Below are 27,604 nucleotides of genomic sequence, written 5' to 3' on the forward strand. Positions count from 1 at the left end.
CGGCAACGTTCAACCACTAAACAAAGAACCATTTAAGTGGTGGATTTCCAGTGGTGCCACTGAAACAGATAGCACCGGCTCACAATCTGTACAAAAGTTAAGGGGATAATAGTGTTATATTCTGTATGTTATTATCTTCATTCACTTATGGTTTGTAAGCCACATTGAACTTGAGTCTATTCCGGGCTAATGTGGGGTATAAATGTCATGAATATTCATTTAACTATATGCGATTGGCCCATGGCTGAGAACTGGCCTCACAAAGTCTAGTTATGCATTTTTACAGGATTTATTTCCCGCCTTTTTGAAGGAATTCACTCAAGGCGGTGTACAGTAAGAATAAATCAAACATAAGCAATAGACAATTAGTGCAGTAAAAATATTCAAATAACAGTACAAAGTATGGCATAGTATACTACTTACAACGTCAACACAATATGGAATAGAACATTTTGATAGACAGCGTAGGGTATAAGCAAAGACGGAACATACAGATAGGTAAGACAGTATGAGGATTTAGAAAATAAGGTGATTAATTTAAAGAAAATTGCACATGAGGTCAGAGATGGTTGCTGAGTTTAATTATCAGAGTTTCAGAGCCTGAAAGATAAAGGAGGAGAGAGTGGAAGGTTAAAAGGATTGTGTAGCACGCCTACTGCCCTTCCGCTGGACCTGAATATTGATCAGCTGATTCCCATTGACTTTTCAAGAGTTCCTTGGTCATTTCTCATGACAAATGCAGCAAGTCACTGCTTAGTAACCAGCGGGTGCCCCCTCCCCCCTCCATGCTTACATGCATGTGATCTCTCCATTTTGCTTGTTGATATTGCATTTGCCGTCCTTGCAGCGTGTGCACTTGTCAACCTCGCACTTGGACCCTTCGTACTGCGGCGTGCAGCGACACTGTTTGCTGCCGTTGACAGTGAGCTGACAACTTCCCCCGTTCTCACAATATCCAAAGCACACCCCTAGCAAGGAGAGCAGAGGAATCGAGTGAACAGAGCTTACAAAACGTAAAGGCTCAGGGCAGCCTCTGCAAATCATCTAGACCCAATGTTTTAGTACAGGATCTTCCTGGTACATGCTGCATTAGTTTAACATGCTTCCCTGTACTGTTCCCTCCTCACGAATTATGTGGCTGGTCGTAGCCATTTAAGTCAGCAATGTGATTATTTTTTTGGTTAAGATATATAAAAATCAGACATGGATTATTTTTAACAACGGTAAAATTAAGATGGTTGATTTACTTATATTCTGCCTTTCTTAAGGTGAACACAAAAGTAACATGTAATTGGCATACAACACAATCAATAAAAGCATGAAAAAAAATCAAATTAAAATCAGCAGCTAACAGACTATCACTGCATAATAATAAAACACACTTTATATGTTTTTGATTTAATTAAAGTACAGTATCCAGCCTTCACTACTCCGACCATCCGGCATATCCAACAGACTGATGGCTATGCCGGTGACATCAGACATGCGGTGACATCATCGCATTTATGTCTATTAAAAATCTTTGTTTTAGAACAATTTTTGAAAATTGGGAATTCTATGTCTTTGTTTATGTAATGTTTTCTGTATTTTCGGACACTTCACTTATCCAACAACGGGTCGGTCCCATTTACGTTGGATAATCAAGACTGTACTGTATTTACTTTTCTAAACCTGAGCTCAGTCAAGTTACTGTATATTCAGGTACAGTAGGCAGGCTCTTACTCCAAAGGACCTAGAATCCTAAGGCTAGATTTACTAATGCATGTTAATATGACGATATACACAGCTAGTAATGCAGGTTAGTAAACTAGCTCTAAATCTCTACCTGTGGCAACAAAGGGTGAAGTGACTTGTCCAAGGTCACAAGGCACTTCAGAAGGGGAGACAGGGTTTACCTAGTTCTCAGTCCCACTACCCTAATCTCTAAACTACTTCTTGGGCAAAAGTTCTTTCATGTTCTACTGTCTTATTCCCATGTTCACCTTTCGTGAAAGTCCTAAGTTTAGGTTAATAATTGTTTTGTTATGTAATATACAGATACTGGTGTCCTTTATGTAAGTGTGTTTTATTATCATGCAGTGATAGTCTGTTAGTTGTTTTTAATTTGTTTTATATTATTGTTTTATTTGATTTTTTTTCATGTTTTTATTTATTATGTGTTACATGTCAAAATTACATGTTACTTTTGTGTTCCACCTTAAGAAAGGCAGAATATAAGTACATAAACCATCTTAATTTTACATTGCATCTAGCTGGGTACAATGAGATACAGTGTCTCTAACTCACAAAACACAAGTATCTCCTCAACAGTGCATGTAATAACTGGCTCTTATAGTGGGAAAAGTACATTCAGTTACAAATGCAGGCCATTTCCCGCCTTACTGAATTGGCACTTGTCTCCAGTGAAGTCAGCGAGGCAGCTGCATTTGGGCTGGTTGCCCTGGTTGACGGTACACTTGGCATTGTTTTGACAGTAGTCGGCACACACTTGCTGGTTACAAGTTGGACCAGTGTATCCGGTCAGGCAGCGGCATGTGGGATTTCCTGCAAAACAGAACCGAGGTAGAGAAACATTAGCTGGCTTTCTATACGTGAATGAACAAAAAAAGCAACACTGAGCCTTCAAGACTGGGACAAATAAAGTTCTTTATTAATGTGTACGCTGTATTACCCTATCTGTGTTTCTATATGTGAAGCCTGAATTCACATTAAGTGTCTATGTCGGATTTGGTTCAGCTGAAACAAATATGTCCCAAATATGCACTAAAAATGGTTGGTGTCAATAATTATGATAAGCAGCTGCTGCCTGCATGGTAGGTTTTTATGAGCCGTAGTATTATTCTGAGGCTTCCTCTTAGCTTATAAATCAATGGTTCCCAAACCTGGTCCTAGAGACACCCCAGCCAGTCAGGTTTTCAGGATACCCACAATGAATATTCTTGACAGAGATTTGCATGCAGTTGATGGAGGCAGTGCATGCAGATCTCTCTTATGAATATTCATTGTGGGTATCCTGAAAACCTGACTGTCTGGGGTGCCTCCAGGCCCAGGTTTGGGAACCACTGTTATAAATATATATCTTTCAATAATTTTTGTTGCATTTTTGGGACATATTTGAAGTGTATTAGACTTGTTTTATATTTTTGTTTTTTTATGTAGGATTTGAGACAATTTCCAAAATATTTCACAAAAGGCTTCCTAAACACACAGCCTTTTGTAAAATACATATAAGGACATCAGTTAAGTGCCAGCAGGGAGAGCCATTTTAGCTAAGATGACCTCTCCAAAAAAAAGAAGTATCATTTGTGGTTTTGAACATGTAACTGCCGGCACGTCCATAACTAGGTGCATGGGTGTAGGTGTTGGCACTTCAAGTGCCAGATTTTACAAAACTGGACATCCACAATTGGCCAATTAAGGAGCCAAATAAAATAACATTTCTGTTTTAAATATTTGAGCTGGTTTAAAACATCAAAAATTAAGTTCAACTGTCCCCTCAATGACCCCTCTAGCCTTATCCAAGTGAGAAATTAACTGATACCTGCTCCAGTTGTGCTATAGGTGTTAACACCGATGTCTAGATATTTTTAAAGTACAGCATTACCACTGCAAAATCGGAAATATACTCATACTTCCAGCTCAACCAAACCACACCCATGACATAGCGCCTTCCAAAAGGCACACTGCATAAACAGCAGCCTTCTGAAAAAGCTACTTAAACACGCTGGTCACTTTTAAACACAATACTCTCTCCCCCTCATCTGTATTCATTAAATATCCAGAAAATGAAAAAAAAAAAAAAAAAAAACAGGAGGAAAAGACTTCATTTAGACCTTCACTCACAGACTTGGAACTAGATATTTCCTCTACATGTGGTTGGTCAAAAAGTCAGCACTGGTCTAAAAACCTCCTTTCACCATTGTTGAACGAAACTAAAAAATGAAAATTTTTTTTTAATATGATTTTTATTAATGACAACTTTGATCTTAAGTACAACCTTGAACAATACCACGTTAACCAACAAAATTTCCAACGATCCTATTAACAGTTTGTCAATTTACATTTGTCATCATTAGTTTTCCCCCTTTTATCCCCCCACCCCTCCCCCCCACCAACTCTATCATTCAACAAATGAAAATGGTGACGTATGGCTTAGTTTTAAGCGTATTACTTAGCTTTTTAGCATGGCTTGAAGTGATTGTCGGCTGCTCTGTTTATATCTGGGCGCTGTAAATGCTGCAGTTCCCGGTAGTTTAATAAATGCAGATGAGAGAGAGAGTATTGTACTATAAGACCATATGATAACTATAGAAGTTTCTCTACTGCATATATATATATGGTAAGAGATCCATAAAAATAGTTGGTTGCGTTTCACTTTTAAACAGGGCTAACGAGGGGGGAGGGGGAGGGCAAGATTCCCCTGGGCCTGTCTCTCTTCTACTCCTGACAGGACCCAGGTGATCCTGTCCCAAAAGGAGCAGGAGAGAGAAAACTCTGGCACCTGGCCCTCCCCCCTCCTCCTTTGAGGCTTGGGGAGGAGCAGGTATATAGGGCTTCAGGGCCTCTGGTTTGGCTGGCAGGGGTCCGCAGGGCCCACCAGCAGAAGCCTTCATCCAGCTCTGTTCTCCACCATATTGTCTGCCCTGTGGCCTTCCTCCAGCGCTGTTCTCCGCCGCATTGCCTGCCCTGCGGCTGCTTTTTGGAAAAGCAGCCACAGGGAAGGTAATGTGGTGGAGAACAGCTTCTGCTGGCAGGGCTTAGGGACCCCCACCAATCAAGGTATGTGGAGTTGCGGCAGGGGGCAGGGAGGTGGGGCAAAATGTGCCGCCCCCCCCCCCCCCCAATTTTTGTAGTCTGGCTATGTGGAAGTCCTGGAGGGGGGGGGGGGGGGCGCGGAAGTGGCAGCCCTGCTCCGGGCCCGGCTCAGTCTCTCATTCGGCCCCCGAATGTAGCTATTTACATGTATGTCTTTTCGATCTGTCCAGGTGGAAAAATGTAATTTGAAAGCGCCACACCCCTCCGAGAAAAACTGCATTGGCTCCCAATCAAAGAACGTATTACTTTCAAAATCTGCACCCTGGTTCATAAAATCATCTACAGCGAAGCCCAGGGACACATGACAGACCTCGTAGACCTGCCAACCAGAAACACAACAAGATCAGCACGAACATACCTAAATCTCCACTACCCAAGCTGCAAAGGACTCAAATACAAATCAACTTATGTATCCAGCTTTTCCTGTATAAGTGCACAACTATGGAACGCACTGCCAAAAGTCGTAAAAACAACGTATGACCACCTAAACTTCCAGAAATCACTAAAAACAAACCTGTTCAAAAAGGCAAAACCCACCGACCCAACTTAAAAAACCTGAATCCATGCAACACAACGAAACCAAAGCTGGTAATGGCCATAAAATAACTCTTCCTCGCTACGATTCCCTAATGCGTCAGTCACACATGAACCTTATTCTACCATAATTTCACTTTGTATTTGTTCATACCGGAATTGGCGAACGCCTCTACGGTACTATGTAAGCCACAATGAGCCTGCAAATAGGTGGGAAAATGTGGGATACAAATGAAACAGATAAATGTAAAAGCTGAGCAAGCAGACCCTCCTCAGTGTGCTGTAGTAAGGGCCTTATTTTTTTTAAAGGTTATGCGCCTAAATTTACGCTCCCAAATTAAGAGCATAATCTATGCTCCAAAGTAGATTACTCTTGCAATTTAGGAGCATAACCTTTATAGATTAAGACCCTAAATGTTAACTATAGAAAAATCTGAGCAGTATTATAAAAGTGGGAATAGCATGCAACACTTTACATCTAAAGGAAGCACCTCTCTGCTTCAAGACAAACCTGCTCCTTTCGTGTGATCATGAAGATTGTAATACAAAGCATATTAGCATGTTGCATATTAGATTCTTGATGTAAATTGCACTAGTTGCAAATTAGCATTTAATTGATAAAAACTGCAATGAACCCAGATGGGGTATTTAGTGGTATATAAAAGCCCTAGTTTGATTTGATGCAAAAAAAAAAAAAAAAAAGAGAAAACAGGAAGGAAAGGAAGAGGAAAGGGAGAAACACAGAAGAGAATGAAAAGAAGAGCTAAGAAACTAAGACAAAAAAATTGAGTCTGGAAAAAAGAAAACATTGAGAACTGCACAGACCAGAGGAGCAAACTCAAGAAACACACCACAGGAGAGTGGAAGGTTTTCTACCCGCTTACCTGAGGGAGAAGCGGCACAATTTCCACCGTTCTGGCAGTAGTCTCGGCACTGGTCAGTTTCACACTTCTCACCAGTGTAACGGGGCTGGCATCTGCATTTTGGCTGTTTTCGGGCATTGAGAAAACAGCTGCCACCATTCAGGCATTCTAGGTTACACGTGTCTGGACTTGTAACTAATATAATTGGGGAGAAAAAAAGTACAATAGGTTGGAGCTCTCTTTCCCCAATTAACAGGAAACAGTTTTCTTGCTTTAAATAAATAAAACCTACTTTGAAGCACTAGACAACATTCCTTTATCCCTTTCATAATACTGCCCCCCCCCCAAACAAGGTACAATAATGACCATTAAAGAGAAGACAAAAGTGAAACATAAGGAGGACATTGTGGGTTGGTGACATTTTCAGTGGACCATTTGCAAATATAAAACAGAAGGGGTTCGATACTTACCTGGTAGGTATTTTCTTTTAGTTTTTTTTCTTATTGTAAGTCGTGGAGGGGCATTTTCAAAAGGGATGTCCATGTTTTGATATGGACATCCTCGCAAAACGTCCCGATCCAGGGGCGGGGAAACCCGTATTTTCAAAACAAGATGGATGTCCATCTTTTGTTTTGAAAATACCGTCAGGGACGTCCAAATCCTTAAATTGGTCATCCCTAGACTTGGTCGTTGGCGATAATCGAAAGCAAGGACATCTATCTCAGAAACGACCAAACATGGGAGGAGCCAGCATTTGTAGTGCCCTGGTCCCCCTGATATTCCAGGACACCAACCGGGCACCCAAGGGGGCACTGCAGTGGACTTCATAAATTTTTTAGTATCAGGGGCCACATTTAATATTTCATAATATTCGGAGCGCCAAGACATGTGTGTGCACACGTGAGCACATTCATACATTCTCTTTCTCTCCCATGCTACCCTATCCTCTTTCTCTCTCATATATGTACCCCCCTACTTTCACCCATTCTCTTGCTGTCTCTCGTTACCCCCCCCCCTCCAGCCTTCACTGAATACACTCTATGAATTAACTGCAAAAAAAAAATCAAAACAATGAAACAGTATTCCGGAAATATATACAACTATGTTAACATTTGGCTCCCAGACAGGCCTAGCTCCCTAGTCCAGCATCGGTTCCAGTGAGCAGTTTAAAAAAAAAAAAATAAAAAAGAGACATTTTGGTAATAGAGAAACCCTGAAATTCAAATCCCAACATTAGCCATTGTATATAGGCATGATATCAGCATCAGCTCTGAACTCTACTATTTAGGAATGATTTTAGGTGTGCAATTTAAAACTCTATGTCTGATCTTCAAGGCCCTGAAAGGAAATGGCCCTGAGAACCTGAAAAATAGGATGATCCTCCACACACCGCCAAGGACTTTCACTAACCACACCCTCTCCAAAAGACATTACACGATGTGATATCTGCAAGCGAGCCTTCTCCAGAGTAGCCCCCACACTCTGGAATGCACTGCCTGAAAGGCTGCGCTTAACACAAGACTATCTCTACTTCAGGAAGCAGGTGAAAGCTTGGCTCTTCAACCAGGCCTTTAATGGAAAGGGAAAGGGAAATGGAACTTGATATACCGCCTTTCTGAGGTTTTTGCAACTACATTCAAAGCGGTTTACATATATTCAGGTACTTATTTTGTACCAGGGGCAATGGAGGGTTAAGTGACTTGCCCGGAGTCACAAGGAGCTGCAGTGAGAATCGAACTCAGTTCCCCAGGATCAAAGTCCACTGCACTAACCACTAGGCTACTCCTCCGCTCACTAGAAGTAACTAACTTGCTAGTCTCACTCACACACACTAGGAGTGACTCAGTCTGCATATACTGCAGCAGGGCGTGTTTATCCACTCCTACCCTAGCTGAGATAATATTTAACCATCTCACTTACCTCATGTGCAACTTTCTTTAAATCAATCACTTTACTTTCTAACTCTTCCTACTTTCTTACCTATCTATATGTTACATCTTTGCTTTACCCTTCGCTATCAATTATAATCAGGGCTTTTTTTGAGGGGGTACTTGGGGGTATTGAGTACCAGCACCTTTTCCATTGTCTGCTAAAATTGACCCATGGGCCCCAAGTTTTAATGAAAGAGCTCAGGACCTACACACCAATTCTGCCTTGTCATAGACTCTGTGACTGGTTGCAGGGGACCTGGCTATTGTGGGGTGAGCCCCTCAGTGATCACCCCACCCTTGAAGGGTGGCCTAGCATTTGAGTACTGGCACCTTTTTTGCTAGTAAAAATGCACTGATTATAATGTTCTATTACGTATTGTTTTGACATTGTAAATAGTAACCGCTCCTGCAGTTCCCTTACCAAGTAGTATGCCATGTCATACTTTGTATTGTTTTTGAATACTTTTACTACTGTAATTGCCTATTGCTCATGTTTGATCTATTCATACTGTATACCACCTTGAGTGAATTCCTTCAAAAAGGCAGTAAATAAATCCTAATAAATAAATATAGTTTTTGACAAAGAAAACATTTTTTAGTGACTAAAACATAACTTAGCACCCTGCCAGACACCGCCTTCACCCTGTCTTGTTCCCCTCACCCCTGGCCTGGTCAGTGGGACAGTTGAGCTTCAGGGTTGAGAGGGCCCAGGTGGGCTTCGGGGTACACCTGGTAGTGCCAGGTCCCTCCCCTTCCTCCCCTATCAGTGGTGCTGTACTCCCTTGCCTCAAGATACACAGAAATGTCCAGCCTTCTAAAAAAAAAAAAGCTAGAAACAGAAGCAGCTTTCCCTTCTAAGGCTGAGGTTTGTTGCTTGTGATAGGCAGCTGTTGTCACCAAGATCATGAAACGCTGCTCCTGTTGTGGAGGCCGGAGAGCAGTGTCAAGCACCTTTGACAGCTATGCTCGGGCTTTTCTTCAGCATTTGCCTCCCGACGCCATTTTCTTCTTCTCCCCACTTGGGCACATCGGTGAATTGCTTCCCTGCCATGAGTGGCCTGCAGAAGCTCCAGGTGAAGTCCTCAGATAGGATCCGCTTCCCTGCCATAACTGGTTTCTCACAAGGTTAAGCCGCGTGGCACCGGAAGTTGAGACTATTCCTGTGGTATCAAGTCCTGAGACTTGATACCGTAGGAACAGCCGCAACTTCTGGTGTCACACGGCTCAAACACGTTGTGAGACCAGTTGTGGCAGGAAAGCAGATCCTCAGGACTTCACCCAGAGCTTCTGCAGGCCACAAAAAAAAGAGGTTGGCAGGCCGTAGGTTGGACAAGCCTGCATTAGAGAGTTCTGGGTTGAAGTTATCAGATGCACTTATCAATTTGGCTGGCATGAGACTTTCCTGTATCGAAGCCTGGTGCACACATAAGATCTACAATTCTGCTTTGCTAGGCATTTATATAGTTCTTGAAGTTAAACGCAGGCTGGTGATCTCTTTATCCTCTCTCCAAGACAGCTGCTGGTAGGCTCTGGGAATGGGGAACTAAGCTAGTGATGTGGCACAGGACATGAGGTGCTCAGACCTATGTAGGTAAGGAAGAAAATGTGGAAGTCCCCTGGCAACTAACATGCATTTTCAAGCATGCAAAGGAAGAACACCATCAGCCTATGGACTGGGGAGGCTCTGTGAACCATCAGGCACATTCATTCTGAGCTGAAGGGCATACACAGCAGCCATTCATGTAATCAAACTCTTTCTGAATAACATTAGATATTCAAAATTTCATTTAAAAATCCCTCATAAACTACACATGATTCAAAACCTTCATGCCCTAAAAAAGGTCTTCTTGGAAGACGATACATTAATGTATCTTCCTTAACCTGTACAAGGTCAAGCAACAACCAGGATGACATAATATTAACATGATCCTTTGGGTCACAGAGAACGTGTCAGCCACATACCATCCGGTGAAACTGTGGGTAATGGGATCACAATGCAAGTTCCATTGTCCAGCCGCCGGCCATTTGGACAGGTGCAGACTGGGCCGCTTGGACTCAGCAAACAGAGCCACTCACACTTTTTCCTGTCACATGGATTTGTCACTAGAAGAGAATATAGATTTAAAAAAATGTTTTAATGGTTATCTTGATGCATTCTCCTGTTCAGTATGTGCTCGCACTCAATGAAAAATTTGTTTGTGTCTCTGGACACAGAATCAGCAGGACCAGCAAACACTTTCTCTTGGACAGGACACACGGCACGGAACATTACGCTCACTTGATGAGCATGAAGGAATGACAAGCTACAGAGAGTTTTAACAAGAGACACATGGTGGTGTGCATGGCAGTAGGTAAGTCAACTGATGTTGGACGTGCCAACAATTCTTTGCAAATCTCAGTTGTACTTTTGGTTTCCCATTTTTATGTTTCAGTATATTTTATTCAAAGAAACATCTACGTTAGGGAAAAATGGACAATTAAACAAACACAATATTGCTTTATCAACTTAAAGATCTATTCAGTTTAACATTAAAAGTGCTACTCTTCCCTCCCCTGTCCAACCCAACCCCCACCCCTACTGTTGATATACAAGCTGAAAATACCAGGAGGCTTAACTCTTTGGTTTCCTATTTTTATATAAGTTCTATTTTCTGGCAATCTTGTGATTGCTATAAAAAAACACATGGGTGCAAACAGAAGACTGACTAAATGGCCTCTCTAGCTGCTGAGATGAAAAAGGAAGGACTGGGTGAGGTTTTTCCACTTCTATCATTTCACCTGAAAACCTACATGTTTGGGGAACAGTGGGAGGAAGGGATCTACAGAGTTATGTGCAATACACACACAGAGTAGATCACCAAATAGGTCTGGTGATCTACTCTGTGTGCACATCATGTCTGGACATGGCATGGAAGACTGCTCTTTTTCGTCCCACCTTTCCCCTGCCCCTCAATTCAGAACACTTATCCAAGCAGGCATGGGGGTTATGGTGGAGGCTATGGTCTATGTCTTTGGGATTACCCTGGCAAGACTACCCTGCAAGAATTTTCTTGTCTGAAGTCAGCATGGCCGAGTGGTAAGTGGTAAGTATGGGGAAGGCAATTTTCAGAGCTATTTGAAAACTCTCCTCCTTGCAAGTTCTGTTATTTACCTGCACTGAAAATCCATAACTATGTGCCTTGTTTTTCCTGAGAACATCTCATACATTGTACAAGAGATGTTTCACAGTTTGCATTTTCAAACTAGCACAACATTTGCAGGGGAAAAAAAACTACCTACAGACTTACATCAATGTGGACAGCATTTAAATTACCCTCACAGAGGGAAACTTAACTTTAGAGCAGGCCATCTAACTTGTAAAGGCAGTACATGGATAATTTACATCAATTTTCTAAGACAAAAATGTGCAAATCTCATGGAAAATCCATGCACATAATTCAAACCTGCTCTTTGGTATGCACAAAAGCTGAGAAACTTTATATGCACACTTTTGAAAATCAAAAGTGTGTGTGCAAGGCCAAAATCCATCACTGGGAGTGCTTCTGCTCATCACAAGTAGAAGTACAGATGAAATAGCATTAAGCACACAGTTATACCTGTATATAGTCTGGGCAATTTTATAACAAGTCATTTCTACAGAGAGGCTTTTAAACCTGTGCAGTACGCTTGATTTTAATACAGAATAGATAATAAAGGATAGAAGGAGTTGTTTGGGAGAAATAACACTGCATCATGAAACACAGTTACTGGACGCACTTCATTGTTAATATACACAGATGGCCATTTTTGAAAAACATCTGTCTGGCATCATTTGTACAAAAACGGCCACGCAGATGTCCCTGCAGAGCAGAAATGCAGCCTAGTGGTCAGTGCAGTGGACTTTAAACAATAGGACCCTGGTACAAATCCCACCTTAATTCCTTTATATGTTTATTTCATCTTATTGAACCGCTTTTTTAACATATAAATCAAAGTAATGTAGAAAAATACATAATAATTAATAAAAATGAAAAGAGCTTCAATAAAAACAGGAAAGAACCATTCACAAAAAAAAAAAGAAAAAAAAAATCAGAGACATACAGTTCCATCTGCTACACATCTGCTTGGTGCTACTACTCCCATTTACAGGGACACTTAGGATATAAAATTATTTTAAAAAGTGGGTTTTCAAAAGGACTTCACATTTTTTTAAAAAAGGGGTTCAGATCACATAACCGGAGGAAGGCCATTCCACAGGAAAGGCACCAAAAAGTAGAAGGCCCTTTTCCTTCTCATTTTATAATAGGCCTGTCTAGGATTAGGTAGGACAAGCTCATAGTCACTGTTCTGAGCCTCCAGGAGCTGATAAAAACCCACTGTACCTAAAGGTATACCACTACAGTAGCCATCACGCTTGCAGGTGTCTTATAAATTCAGGTACAGAAGGTATTTCTGTGTTCCCGGAGGGCTCACATATTTGTACAGAAATAAGAGAGTTAAGGTGGGAGTTACGCCTGGGTCCTGTTGCTCAAAGCCCACTGCACTGATCACTAGGCTACTCCTCACACTTCCTTGCTGCTCTGTTAGGAATGGCCATAATACCCAAAGCTGTCCTAGAGCCTGGTATCCACTGTCACTTTCACTTCTTAGTGGGGGGGGGGGGGGGAGGAGGTCAGTAAACCACTGGGAGATGAAGGGTCATTTCTTCATCCCTCTAAGTAGTCAGCTGCACAATCAGGCACCTTTTTGTACCCTGGATGTTTAGGTTGATTTAGCACATTGTATAAATACAGGTGTAGCCTATTTAATTCCATAAATATTCTCCAGTGTGACACTGATTCGGGAAGGGACGTAGGGGAAAAGAGGGTCCTAACCAGCCATGTTTATTTCTCTTTCACCTTGGTAAACTGTACTCTTTGTATGACAGATTTCACTAGCTGAGACTGAAAAACTCACAATAATAAACCTTCTTCACAAACACAAATCTCAAATAAAATTTCCATGCTATAATCTGCTTGATGAGGTGTTATTGGATTCATAACTCTGACAGGAGGCTCTTTAACCCCATCCTTCTCCATAAAGGCCTGTATACATATGCATATATCTACAATAAGTTTCCAAAACATAGATGTTTATGGGAGAAGCAGAAAACCAGATGTCTATAAATTAATTAGCACTGCTCATTTTGTTTTAGTCAGCACAATATTCACAGCTCTGCTCTGGAAGTACAGCTACATGAGGAAACGTCTTTTAACAAATTTTAAAATGCTACTTTGTGACAGCAGAGTTATCCTCCCAAAGAAAATTGCATTTTATTTCCCCTTTGCTGTTTCTAAGAACTGGGCCACAATTTTAGTTTGTGAAAGTGACAGTCTGTGTAAAGTTAGATTTGGTGCTGGGCAGTGGTGTGTTGGTAAATTTTTAACAACAGGCTCTCTCCCTGCTCCACCTCTGTACCACCCCCTCCCCCCAAATTGCAGAGCTGGCTATACCCGGGGAGAGAGCCTGGGGGGGGGGGGGGGGGGGGGCAATGCATTACTCCAAGAAAAAAATGTTTTTTTTTAATGCTCCCAGGTTCCAATCTAATTCATGTTTAATGTGGGATAAAATGCCATAAATAGGTAAATAAATAGATAGAAACTTTGAATGTTGAGCACCTGATTCTCATAACATGATGTCTGTTTTAGAAGCCCTTTACCAGGAGAAAAAAAAATCTCTGCACCAATATAACAGGGTTAGGGTGTCCCTATAACTAGCCCCTCTAAATGACACACAGATTACAATATATAACAAATTACTACTCTACCTATAAAAAGTTATTCCCTTATTATACTTCCTCTGCATACATCTGTATGCACAAGCTGGAATGTTTGAAAATACAACTTTTTTTTTTTTTATAGTATCCTCCCTACTGTCCATGATCCCACCCCACCTCACCTAGGTTACTCCAGATCTCCTCCCCGTTCCCCCCAGTGAAAAGTTATTCCCTTATTATACTTCCTCTGTGCACATCCATTTGCACAAGCCGGCATGTTTGAAAAAACCTTTTATTTTTAATAGCATCCTCCCTACGGTCCCCACCCCACCTACTCCAGGCCTCCTCCCCACTCCCCCGAGCTGCAGGGTCCCAGCAGATACCTAAAGGCAGCCACCCTGGTGGTCTAGTGGATTCTTCAGGGCAGGAAAGATCCCCAGTCTTTCCTGCCCGCTGCTGCCGCTGACCCTCCTAGCCGCATCATCTTTAAAATAGCTGCCGAGACTTACAAGGGCGGCCTCGCAAGACTCCAAGTCTCGCGAGGCCACTGCTGGAAGTCTCGGCAGCCATTTTTAAAGAGCACATTTTAATTAAATTTCAATCATAAAAAACTTTTATTTTTTTACTTATCTTTAGAATATTTACTTAGGACTGTCACCTATGGCTGATGCAGACATGTAAATGTAAGGTGTGCCGATAGCGTTCTATAAATGTGCCCAGGTTCCACTGTAGAAGACTCCCACTGCATGTACTCAGGGGGAGGGGGGCTAAATGGAGGCACCTAGTTGTAGAATTGCCTCCCATAGCATCTGTAAACAAGGAGTGGAGTCAGAATACACTAAGGTAATGTGCGACTGAAATCAGTCTTTATTTTATTTATTTGTTACATTTGTATCCCACATTTTCCTACCTATTTGCAGGCTCAGTGTGGCTTACATAGTACCGAAAAGGCATTCGCCAAGTCCGGTACAGAAACAAATACAAAGGGGATATTGTGGTCGAATAAAGGTACTTGTGTATCAGGTACAATGGGGGTTGATGAGAGGAAGGGTATTTAGAGGCTTATTTTCAAAGCACTTAGCCTCCCAAAGTTCCATAGAAACCTATGGAACTTAGCCTCCCAAAATGCTTTGAAAATATGCCTCATAGTGTCCATTACGAGCTTTGGTTTTGCTGTGTTGCAGAGTGTAGGTATTTATGTTGGGTCGGTGGGGTATGCCTTTTTGAACAGGTTGGTTTTTAGTGATTTCCTGAAGTTTAGGTGGTCGTAGGTTGTTTTCACCTCTTTTGGCAATGCGTTCCATAGTTGGGTGCTTATATAGGAGAAGCTGGATGCATAGGTTGTTTTGTATTTAAGGCCTTTGCAGTTTGGGTAGTGGAGGTTTAGGTATGTTCGACAGGACAGGACACGTGCACTGTGTTTCGGCTTGGCAGCCTGCATCAGAAGTCTATAAATAAAGTTTTGGCTGGTGCAAGTTTCAGATGTCAATCGCACAGGGGATAAAACCAGCCAACAAATACTGCAGCACATCTGTCTTAATGAAACCATCAATTAACACAGATTCTGGAAGAAATACAAAATAACTGGTGCCCAAGGCGGGACACTATTACAACGCATCACCATTGTTTTGTACTGCTACCAGAATTTCTGATAATTTGGTAGTTTAATTAAGCCAGATATGCCATGGTATTGGTTAGCTGTTTCTGTCCTCTGTGCAATTGACACTTGCAACTTGCACAAGCCGAAATTCTATTTATAGAGTCCTGATGCAGGCTGCCAAGCCAAAATACGACACTCGTGTCTGGTCATGTCAGCAAAGTCTGATTTCACTCGCACATTACCCTAGTGTGTTACGATTCCACTCCTTGTTTAGTTTTGGTTTTACTCTTGTGGAGGTTTTGGATTCCCCCCCCCCCCTTGCTGCTTCCATAGAATCTGTCAGTGATGTTCTCCACATATGTTCAGTACTACCACTTATTTTTTTTTTTTTGTTACATTTGTACCCCGCGCTTTTTCCCTCTCATGGCAGGCTCAATGCGGCAGGCAATGGAGGGTTAAGAGACTTGCCCACAGTCACAAGGAGCTGCCTGTGCCGGGAATCGAACTCAGTTCCTCAGGACCAAAGTCCACCACCCTAACCACTAGGCCACTCCTCCACTTATTCACATTGTGGTGCTGAATATACTCTTTTTTTTTTTTTTTTTTTTTAATTGGTCAGGGCCAGCATTAAACACTCTCACCACTGAACACTGTGCCATGTCAACTCCTGTGGATCTTTATTTATTTTACTTCCTGGGCAGGAACCTGAGGAAGTTCTCCAGCCCCTCATCAAACGGTGACAACCAGCCATTCCCCTATTTTCCTTCAAAATGTTAACACATGCCCTGAAATTATGCCACCAAAATCTTTTCAAGAAAAGGACTGAAGAACTACTAAAAAGAAGTGGTAAAACATGAAAATAGACATATCTGTAAGGACTCCACAGCACCACTAACCTTCTGGTTGTTTATACTGGTGGTAGAGAACAACATCTGTGGCATGGTTTATTCCAGATGTTAAGCTGACGACAGAATCATTGCCAAACTTGTGCACTTTGAAGATGACATTGTTGATGTATGTTACCCCGTAAATATAATCTTCAAAGATATCGATGCTGAATGGATGATTTAGCCCTACAAAGAAAAACAATTTAGAATTAAGCACTTTTGCTAGGACAAATCTGATCTTGGAAAATATACAATTACTTTTTATGTTCAATATTTTTATTGAGTTAGTTTACAGAAGAATAACATTGAACAAATCAGAGCTTGAATAATATTATACATACGGAAAAAATATAAAGAGTGAGGGGGAAAAAAGTGTGTGTGGGGGGGGAGGGTAAAGAATCCAATGCTTTTCAACACACTTCTTTGAAATAAGCCAGGAGCGGAGACCACTTCTCCTTGTATAGGAGTGTTTGGAGTCCCAGCTCAATCAGAACCAGGGCAAGGTTCTGGCCCCAAGAGCCTCTAATTCCTTATGATCCAGGGGTTTTTCCTCTGCTATATATCCCCTGCACAACTGGCCTTTAAGGGTTGTGAATGCTATAGCCCACACCATCCTCAGCCCTGGTTGGCCCAGGGAGCAGAAGACCTGGGCCAGGAGTCAAACCAGTTCACAGAATCAGTAGCATGGCTTACTTTTTTTTTTTTTTTTCAGATAAGGAATGCATTTAGACCGTTTCCACGCTGATGTCTTAAGCAATACAGATTTGTTAGTTGTGCCTTAAAAAATGTAGTGCACACAAAATGAATCTGTGAGCATTAAGAAGTTCTACTACATGTTAAATAAAATATTATTATTAACATGAATGTGTGATGTCAATGAAAAAGTGTCCCAATATCAGGAACAAAGGCCTTTCCCTGTTTACTATCCCCAAGCTATTTTTGTTGGATCATTTGTTTTGTTTAACTAAAAATCCTGCAAGAACTTTGCTTTTATTTCTTTCTTATATACCACCTGCAAGCCAAAAAGCTATCAAAGAGGTGTACATTCTTTTCCCATCTTTGTAACAAGTGAATGCAGCTTAATGTTGGAAAGACGCCACTTGTGCCCTAGAATGAATGGTTGAGGTGCCAGTTAATTGTCTGCTAATGAAAACTAATCACTTACATATAGGAGAGGTATGAATGGGTAAGACATTTATAATCTTGAAAGGTGCATACAGACATGACAGTCTTTTAAAAAAAATGAGGAACTATCACTGTACCTTTCTTGCTGTCAATGGCCACGACTGGATCCGTGCCATTGAAGTGAATGCTGCCAATAACAGAGAGTTTGGCATCGGCCCAGTACAGCCTCTCATTGAAGTAATCCACCGCTAAGCCTGCAGGGGAAACAAAGATGCCTATGACTCTGCCGGGACAGCCCCTTCCTAAGCATTACCTCAGTTGGGATCATTTCACATGCTTTGCAGCTGATGGTGCTAACAAAAGAACTGCCCTTTATCTTTCCAACATACTTTTAAATATCAAAATATTATTGTTAACACAGTATTTTCAAAGTAGTGTAATCCCTTTACAGGCTGCTCAACCATTGTTTCTTCACCAACGGTCTTTTTAAAGACCAGTTCATGCTCTTTTTACAAGAAGTATTATCAATGACAAACGTGATCGTCAAGTATATGTATCAAGACTCCTGAGGCAGACGCGCAGGTGCCGAAACATGGTTCCGTGCCGAGTCAATATTAATAAACTTCTATAATTTCATTCCAGCATCCTGACTGTTTCTCGAAGAGCCTGATCCAGTTCCAATTCCTTGTTCCTGGATTCCCTCATTCTAAACCAGACCCTCTCTTTCCCTTTTTCCAGAGCTTCCCCCTAAATAAGGTTCAGTTATTACCTTTAATCATGAAAAGCTAGCAAAACAAAATCCTCCATCAGGATTCCACCTACATGCTAGAAGTAACTTCAGTATGCTTGATCTAAGGTGATGATTCTCTGCTCATACACAGATTATAGGCAAAGCCAAGGAAAACATGTCTTTCAATTTGATTTTGTGAACCATTCTAAGATACACTGAAATAACAGCACATAAAATACCAAAACAAAACCAACCTCCTCCGGTGGAATTTTGAAATGAGAAGGGAGCCAGGGTTGAGATAAAGACACCATAGGCTTACCTGTAGGCCACTGTATGTTGTCTTGCACCAGTGTCTGTCTCAGTGTCCCGTCCATAGCCGCAGTTTCAATTTTAGGGTGGTTACCCCAGTCAGACCAATACATTGTTCTTAAAGATGAAACCAGAAAAATGCAAGTATTGATACTCCAATCAGACTAATTTAGTCTGCACATCTCTCTTTCATTTACAATAAATGGACAATGCCCTATACTGATGCCTATTTCCACTATCTTATTATTTTTAAACTTGTGTGCAACTGGGAAAATTACACATACAGATTAAAAACAGGCTGAGTCAGTGTGATCCTTACGGGAGAGTGGGAGGATAGTTACTCTCACAAGCAGCCAGTGTATTGTTACCTGCTGCTGCCTCTTCCTGGGGAGAACCAATGGAGGGTGTGAAGGAGACAAAAAAAAATGTTTGTGGGCAGAACAGAGACTGAAGGGGGGAGGGGAAGGAGGAGGGACAACAGTGGCCTCAGTTTTACAAAAATACACAGCTTCCCTCTCACACAAAGCACCATCTATAAGCCTTGCCGCTAAGTCACACAGTCAACCTCTTTCACACAAGCGTACTCATATACCTCCTCATGTTTCACAGGCACACGTGCAAATGTTTTGGAAATCTACACTCCATTTGGAAACATGGAAAGTAATTTAGTAACACTGCGTGAAGCAGGTGTTTCTCAAGCTGCTCCTGGAGTAACCAATAGCTGGTCTGGTCATCAGGATATCTACAATGAGAGCAATATTCAGCTTGTAAACCACTCGAAGCAGCGGGTTGAAGTAGCCCTGGATATTCAATGCTGGGGCATGCGTATGTGTGCTGACCTGGAAGTTAACCAGGCACCGGATGATATTCAGGCTGGTGACCGGTTAACTCGGTAGATGAAGTTAGGACAGCCTTTTCAATGCCATAACTTTATGTTCTTACTTAGACATTTGGGGCTAGATTCTACATACAGTGCCTTAAAAATCGGTGCAAACAAAAAAAATGCCTAGATGTATCCTATAAACTATACCTAAAGTTAGGCGTGGTTTATAGCATACGCCTAGCACCCATCTGTGCAACTAAATTTAGTTGCAGGCATTTACACCAAATATAACTTGGTGTAAATGCCTATATTTATTTATTTGTTGCATTTGTAGCCCACATTTTCCCACCTATTTGCAGGCTCAATGTGGCTTATATTGTTCCGTCATGGCGATCACCATTTCCGGAGAGATACATGTGGTATTACATTAAAGTTCATGATTGACATAGTAGATTAAGCAGTCAAGAACAAAGAGTTCATATTCAGAATGAGAGATAAAGTGGTATTGCGTTAAAGTTCATTCGTGGTAGAGTAGACCTTGGTAGTCGAGTATAGAGAGTTAAGTTTTATCCAGTTGTGGTTTGAGTTTCGTTGCCTGGTATTTAGGATGGATCATTGTGGTATATCTAAGCAGGCGTGGAGTGGATGTATTCTGTAACAGCGCGCATAGTTTTCAGAAACGCCCACAACCCGCCCACTCCACGACCATGGCCACGCCCCCTTTTCCAATCTGAGTCTTAGAATTTAGGCGCATCACTTCACAGAATATACTTAGAAAGTTGTGTGCGTAAATTCTAATTAGTACCAATTAGTGTCAGTAATTGCTTGTTAAGTGGCAATTTTCGGCGCTAATCAAAATACGACCGGATCTGCGCGTACAACTCAAGTCGCACTACATAGACTCTGGGGGTTGGTGGACAGACTAAGTTTGAGCTCTGCTGACGCAAGAGTTTTGAGAATGCTCATGCAGTTCTGGCACGCTTAAGAGTCTCAGTCACGCTGCCTCACTCTCCTCGTTGGAAATGAGTAAGGATGGCCTATGCTTGCTGTGCAATGTGTCTCCTGTTATCCTGATCAGCCTCCTCCAGTCTCTTATAAATGTCATCCTTGTTGCTTAATCTGCAAGTTGCTCAGGCCCAGGATGAGTAGGGCAAAAAAACTCTCTCATTTCAAAGTTACTTATGCAAAATCAAAATAGTATTATAAACAGCTTGCCTCTTACCCTCTCTGTGGATCTACAACTATGGCATGGGGTTCGTCAATCATGCCCGAGATTAACGTTTTGCAATTCTCTCCCTTCATCTGAGCCACTTCAATAACATCACGCCCTGAATCTGTCCAGTAGATATTGCCTGCAACCCAATCAACAGCAATTCCTCTGGGCATCTTAAGACCTGGGATCTGTAAACAGAAAGAACATATTGTGTTGAACCACAGCGCCATTCTATTCAATGCTGCTAATCCATTTATTTGAAAATCGACCACCCTTCCTGCAGGTGAAAGTATGTCCTGATGGTTCTTTGCATTGGTGCAATAGTTATCGACCTCTCTTTTATTGTGACACACCTGACAGACAATATTCACATGCATGACACACTAAACATTATAATTTGCAGCTCAACAAAGGATAAAACCCTATATAATCATTTAATTGTTGATAAGAATGATGTAAGGGAAATATAGATGCAAGGATGATGTCTGTCAGGGTAGAAGAGAGAGTTGGGCTTTAACATTTTCATCTGGGGCTGGTGACAGAAGTAGGGACCAATTATGGAGATTTCAAGTACCTGACCTTCTTAATTCTCAACCCACCCCAACCTACAACATAGTTGTTAAGAAAAGCAAATGCATGCTGTCAATTTTTGGTGACACCTCCCAGCTGTTGGTGACACACTGGTTGAAAACCACTGCGTTAGTGTGAATAACTGCTCTTTATTGCTCTCTAGAACCTGCTGCCCTAGGCAATCACCTAGTCTTGAGAAATGATTAGGCTGGCCCTATTTTCTTAGAATGTGTGATAAAACAGTGGGTTCCCTAAGCCTGTGAACAGTATTATTTTTACTGATGACATGTATTTCTACTAACTGGCCAGCAGATGGCACTTGTTTTGTGCTTTAAAGCTGTTGCACAAAAAGACTCTTTTTTCTAGTTTAAGCTTATGGAAAGGCAATTTGGAGTACCATTGGCCAGATACTTTCAAAGTTTGTGCTCTGGGCTTTGATTGGCCCTTGAGATCAAATCTAGCCAGGAGGTACTAGATTTCCCCCAGTCTCAGCCAAGGAGTGGAGAGAGAGAAAGATCTCTTTATTGAGGCCCTGTGAGCAGCTATGTTTTCTGAACTCCCTCGGTACTATTCAGTTAGTAAACAAATGTTTAGGCAGTTTTATAATTGATTCATATTCAGTTACCTGTTATTTTTTGTTGATTTCACCTTTTTTTGTTCACTGTTCGTGATAGTAGACCTATAGTTTATTAGCTCTGCTGTCCTGGACTAACTAAGAATCCTGGTGGTTTGTTTTTTTGGGTCTTTGAGTGCTCTCTGGGAACTGTGGAAGCCCTGGGAGTGTGGCCCCCAGTGTCCTAGAAATCACCGGGGAATAACTTGTAGGTGGGAGACTCGCCCAGAGGCAAGTGGAACCTAGTGAATGGGGTGGAGGGTTGGCTAGTATAGAGCACATGCCCAGGTGCAGGTGGGCCTAAGCAGTGTTGGGTTAACCCTAAGTTGGTGCTAGGTGTTTTGTGAGAGCATGGATGGGCCACTCAGAAGCATTCTGTAAAAGTCAAACTCATTTTTTTCTTTATCCTTCCCAAATAGCACTCCCAGTTTTGAGGGCTGCAGAGAAGCCCTTTTAAGACTAGTCCTGGGTGACATGGGTGCTATAACACTAGCAGCTGCCTTCCTTCCTCTCCTACCTACCAACCTCACGAGACAGAAGACTGGAACTTGAGTCTTCTGCATCCCAGAGAAGGGTTTCTCATATTTTTAGGTTGAATCCCCCCCCCCCCCCCCCCCCCAATTTCATCTCTGTAATACTTTTAGCTTCTGTCACTTCAACCATAAAACTGGTAAAATTAGCTTATTTTTTTTTTTTAATTATAGTACAATGTACTGCTTATATTAAATCAAACATACTTATTTTTTCACATGACCTTAGGGACCATTTTATTTAGTTGAGAAGAGTAGCTTATGTGTGTATTTCTGCTTCCCACCCTTCGGGGAACCATTACTACAAAGCACAATGCTACAGCCTGAGGCTAGACACAGCTCCATTAGGGCATTCAATTACCAAGGTTTTTTTTTTCCTTTTAATTTTGCATGTATTTAAATTTGCATTTTAGAGAAGGTCTTAGGACTTCAGTGTGTATAATCAATCTAGATATTTATTTCCATTTTTTGAAGGAGGAGGTGTAAAAATGTGTGTTAGCAATAGATAAAAATGAAGAACAGATGTTTTTTTTTAATCCCCTCTGGATCTTGCAGTCAAGGAAATCTGCAACACATTGAAGTATCCAGACATTGCTTGTAGCCACTAATACAATTACCAAGGATTTGCCAGTCTATTCTGATGGCTCTCTTAATTGGCAAAGAGTAAGGCATTCCCTTCTGCAGGGTAGGGCAAGCACCTTCCATGTGACCAACAGTAGAAACACAATAGCTTGGTTTTAAAAAGAGAGAAGCAGTGTTGCCAGGGCTGCGGATTTCCCGCCCAATTGGGCTCCTTTCCACGACCCGCTGCGGCTTTTTCACGCTGCGTGCGGGTTGCGGGATTTTGGGCGGCTTTTTCTTGATCCGCCAGCGTTTTTTTTCACCCGCTGCGGGTTGGCTCAGTTTTCCCACGGCCGCGGCCAGTGGTGGCGGGCTTAATGATGTCATTGGTATGCAAATGGCCTCGTTAATATTTATTGATGTCATTCATATGCAAATTGACTCATTAATATTTATTAATGTCATTCGTATGCTAATTGACTTTGTGCGGATTGGGGCTGGTTTTGAGCGTGAACAATTTTTTCCATCTGGCAACACTGGTCAATAACCCATAACACAAAGAAGCTTGAGTATAGGAGTTAGGCTGTTTGACATGCTTCTATGGTGCAAAAGTTCCCCCTCATATAGGCAGATGCTCAGAAGCAAATGCAGGCTCTAGAGGCCATTAGCGCTGAACTAGTGCCCGAATTTGCTACTGCAAAATGTTCAGAGTCGGCAAGTGCGTGAAATAACAAGCTCGCCGGCTCTGAATGTAATGAGCATGCAAATGCATGCTAAAGAGGGTTATTAGTATTCATCCCCCATGCTCAGTGGGCAGCGCGCCAAACAAGGGCACTGCTCCTGTGGCAAAACCTATGCCAGCTCAGAGCTGGTGTTAGGGTTTGCTAGGACATTTGGGAGGAATGGGGACACTCTGTTCAGCATGCATTTCAATGCATCCAGGCCCCCCACCCCCCAAACACATAACCCCCCCCCCCCCCCGATAATACCTAAAAACCTGGTGGTCCAGTGGGACCCTTAGTAGACCCCCCCCCACCCACCTGAGGGGTAGTCTAGTGGTTTAGTGATAGGCCCGTCCCCTAAACCCCCCATACTTCAGAACAGGAGGAGGAACTAGTATTCCCTCCCTTCCTCCTGTAGGTGCTGCCCCAAAATGGTGGCGCCCTGCCCGGTGCATCCTGGGATGCATTGGGCGGGGCTTCACTACCATATAAGATGAAACTCCCTTATATGGTAGTTAAGTCCCGCCCAGTGATTTCCAGGATGCACCGGGCAGGGCACCACCATTTTGAGGAGGTGCCTCCAGGAGGGAGGGAGGGTGTGCTAGTCCCTCTTCCTGGTTTGAGGTATGGGAGGGTTTGGGGGGGGGGCTGGAGGGTCCACCACTAGACCATCAAGCTATTTGGTATTGTTGGGGGGGGGGGCTTATGTGTTTTTGGAGGGTAGGGGTCTTCAGGTCCACAGGACTTCCAGGCCCTTTGTGTTTGGGGGGGGGGGGGGGAGGGGGTTATGAGGGTCTAGAGGTCTACCAGACCACCAAGGCTTAGGTTTGAGCCCGAACCTGTTAAACCTGTTCTGCAGGAGGATTGTGCCTTAAGCACATGCCCAGGCACAATCCTCCCGCAGAAGTCCCCCTATGACCAATGCTAATAACATGCCTAAATTTGCACGTCATTAGCGTTGATCACTGGGGAGTTCATTCCCCGCGCTGTTCCAAACATCAGTTCTCAGCAAACAGGCTGAAATCCAACCCTGATACTGCCACTCACAGAATAGCAGTGGTTTCAGTATAAAAACAAAAACGGACAATTCTTATTAGCTATGTGCATATAGTTACGTGCTCCATATACATGTAATTGCCAAGATAATCGGCACTTACTTGTGTATGTATACTACACACTAGTCTATCAAATAGTGCATAGGTGCATTAGTACATAACTGCAGGCGGGATAGGGGTGTGACTCCCACATATAGCTGTCTAAGCTATGCGTATATTTTATCCTCAAGTGTCTATATATGGCGCTCAAGGTTGTGCATGCAAATTTGGGAGTGAGCCCAATTTGTGCACACAATTTAGTTGAGTAAAAAGCCAATTAGCACCAATAATTGGGTGCAGGGGCGTAGCTAAGTGGGGCCACGGGGGCATGGGCTCCTGGTGATTTGGCCCTGGCCCCCCTGCCGCCAACCCCTTCGACCCCCTCCCGCCACCAACCCTCGCCCGCCGCATACCTTTGCTGGCGGGGGTCCCCAACCCCCGCCAGACAAAGTTCTCTTCTCCGGTGCGGCCGCGTTGCTGATCTGCAAGGGCAGGCTTCTGTTTCTGTGAGTCTGATGTCCTGCATCAGACTCATAGAAATGGAAGCTTGTCCTTGCAGATCAGCAACACGGCCACGCCGGAGAAGAGGACTTCAGCTGGCAGGGGTTGGGGACCCCCGCCAGCAAAGGTACCCACCGGCGGCCATGCACTGCCTCCACTTTATGCAAATCTATCTCATGCATATTCATTATGGGCACCACAAAAACCTGACTGGCTGGGTGCGTCCCAAGGTCTGGGTTAAAAATTCCTGATCTAATCTTTATATATGTTTACTTGGCACTTGTAATACTGCCTTTCAAATGGAAAAAATAGTGGTTTACATAACTTAAAAAGGCAAATAAATGAAAGGAACAAATACCTATCTAACAGAACAGAGGTCAAGTAATCAGGACTTTTCCCACTGCCAGAGCCAGTCCCCATGAGTTTATCCAACCCAGAAAGGCCAGAGCAAAAAAAGGAGCTTTTAGCCCCACTTTAAATTTAGGATATGAGAGTTCAGCCCAGAATTAACATAGTAAACGAGGGAGATAAAGACCTGAACGGTCCATCTAGTGTGCCCAACAGTCACACTCATTATCAATTCATGATTAAACCAACAAAGAATGTGATATAAAATACCTGACGTGAATTCCAGAGGACAGGAACCAAGAAAAAAAAAAAGGACTATGACAAGGTGATGCAAACTGAGCATGGTAGACAGAAGGAATGGTTAATCACTGTTCAAGAACTAGGTCTCGCACAATAAATAGGATTAGTTAAACGAAAGGCCACACAATGACAGCTGAAATCTATTGGCTGGTCAGAAGAAAACAGAGATCTCACACTCACATTCAGATCAGTGACTCCACCCTCTATCTGCCGCCTGTTCCTGTTGGAGGATGTGGAAGATGACATGTGCAGCTCTCGGTATGAAATCTTGCCAGTGTGCCAGTTGGTCCAGTAGATCTTGTTGCCCTTCACGTACACGTCCATGGCGTCGATGCGGACGTTCTCATCTCCCTGGAAGGCCTGTTCGTAAGCGGAGTTGGGATTGAACGGGTAGATGCTTCGGATCTCATTATCATCGGCGATATACAGGACGTGATGCTCAACACCTAGGCATCGGAGTACGGGTGGGAGAAGGGGCAGAGATTAGGAGTATAAAAAATGCTGAAATCACTTGATTAATGAACCCTAATCTTTTTCCTGCAAGAGCTACCCCTTCTCCTAATACCCTAATACTCAACGCTCAACCCCCTCCAGCAATCTCCTGTTGCAGATGGGTGAGATTGTACAGAAATTCTGTAGAAATTATCACGTGGAGGGGCATAATCGAACGGGGACGACCATCTCTAAGGGCGCCCATCTCTAAGGACGTCCCGGTGAAGGGGAGGGGAAACCCGTATTATCAAAACAAGATGGGCATCCATCTTTCGTTTCGATAATACGGTCGGGGACGCCCAAATCTCAACATTTAGGTCGACCTTACAGATGGTAATCCCCGGTTTTCGGCAATAATGGAAACCGAGGACGCCCATCTCAAAAATGACCAAATCCAAGTCATTTGGTCGTGGGAGGAGCCAGCATTCGTAGTGCACTGGTCCCCCTGACATGCCAGGACACCAACCGGGCACCCTAGGGGGCACTGCAGTGGACTAACTGATGCACTAACTGAAAGGAAAAAGGTATGCAGTGGTCACTAACCACCTCCCACCCCGAAATAAACAACTTTAAAAACTTTTGTCTTTTTTTTTTTTTTTTTTTTAGAGTGTGGGTGAAGGATGTCCTTCGCGACGGCAGTTGAGGATGTCCTTCGCTATTTATTTATTTAGATTTTGCTCATACCTTCTTCAGTAGTAGCTCAAGGTGAGTTACATTCATGTACACTGGATATTTCTATGCCTCCATCCCTGCAACAACAGTTGAAGACGCCCTTCGCTATGGCAGTTGAGGATGTCCAAAATGTGGATGTTTGTGAGAAGGACGTCCATGCCTGGATGTTTCTGTGAGAAGGACGTCCATGCCTGCTATGCCTCCGACACCCCCTTTATTTATTTATTTGGATTTTGGATCATAAGTAGCAACAGTAGGATTTGAACCAGTCACCTCTGGATTGCAAGACCAGTGCTTTAACCACTAGGCCACTCCTCCACTCCACTCCCTTGAAATTTGGCCATCCCTGTGGGGGGGGGGGGAGGGCAGTTGAGGACGTCCAAAATGTTTGAAAGAAGGATGTCCACGCCCTCATTATGCCTCCGCTGACACACACATACTTTCCCCCCAGGGACCTGCATACTGCCCCCCCCCCCCACAGGAATGGCCAAATTTCAAGGGAGTGGAGTGGAGGAGTGGCCTAGTGGTTAGAGCACTGGTCTTGCAATCCAGAGGTGGCCAGTTCAAATCCCACTGCTGCTACTTGTGATCCAAAATCCAAATAAATAAAGGGGGTGTCAGAGGCATAGCAGGCATG

At 42.9% G+C, this 27,604-nt stretch overlaps 1 protein-coding gene across 1 annotated transcript in view; it reads right to left on the reverse strand.

Moving 5' to 3' along the window:
• LRP1 (LDL receptor related protein 1) overlaps positions 1–27,604 on the reverse strand; it is a 612,781-nt gene that overhangs the window by 17,718 nt on the left and 567,459 nt on the right. The window contains exons 76-84 of the mRNA XM_030196646.1: positions 25,984–26,249; positions 20,574–20,752; positions 18,539–18,645; positions 17,627–17,743; positions 16,374–16,550; positions 10,106–10,246; positions 6,234–6,407; positions 2,383–2,544; positions 794–968 (exon numbers count right to left, since the gene is read on the reverse strand). Of these exons, the coding sequence (XP_030052506.1) occupies positions 794–968; positions 2,383–2,544; positions 6,234–6,407; positions 10,106–10,246; positions 16,374–16,550; positions 17,627–17,743; positions 18,539–18,645; positions 20,574–20,752; positions 25,984–26,249 (1,498 nt within the window). The remainder of the gene's footprint in view (positions 1–793; positions 969–2,382; positions 2,545–6,233; positions 6,408–10,105; positions 10,247–16,373; positions 16,551–17,626; positions 17,744–18,538; positions 18,646–20,573; positions 20,753–25,983; positions 26,250–27,604) is intronic.

The sequence above is a fragment of the Microcaecilia unicolor genome, chromosome 3 (assembly GCF_901765095.1).
Source record: "Microcaecilia unicolor chromosome 3, aMicUni1.1, whole genome shotgun sequence".
NCBI lineage: Eukaryota > Metazoa > Chordata > Amphibia > Gymnophiona > Siphonopidae > Microcaecilia > Microcaecilia unicolor.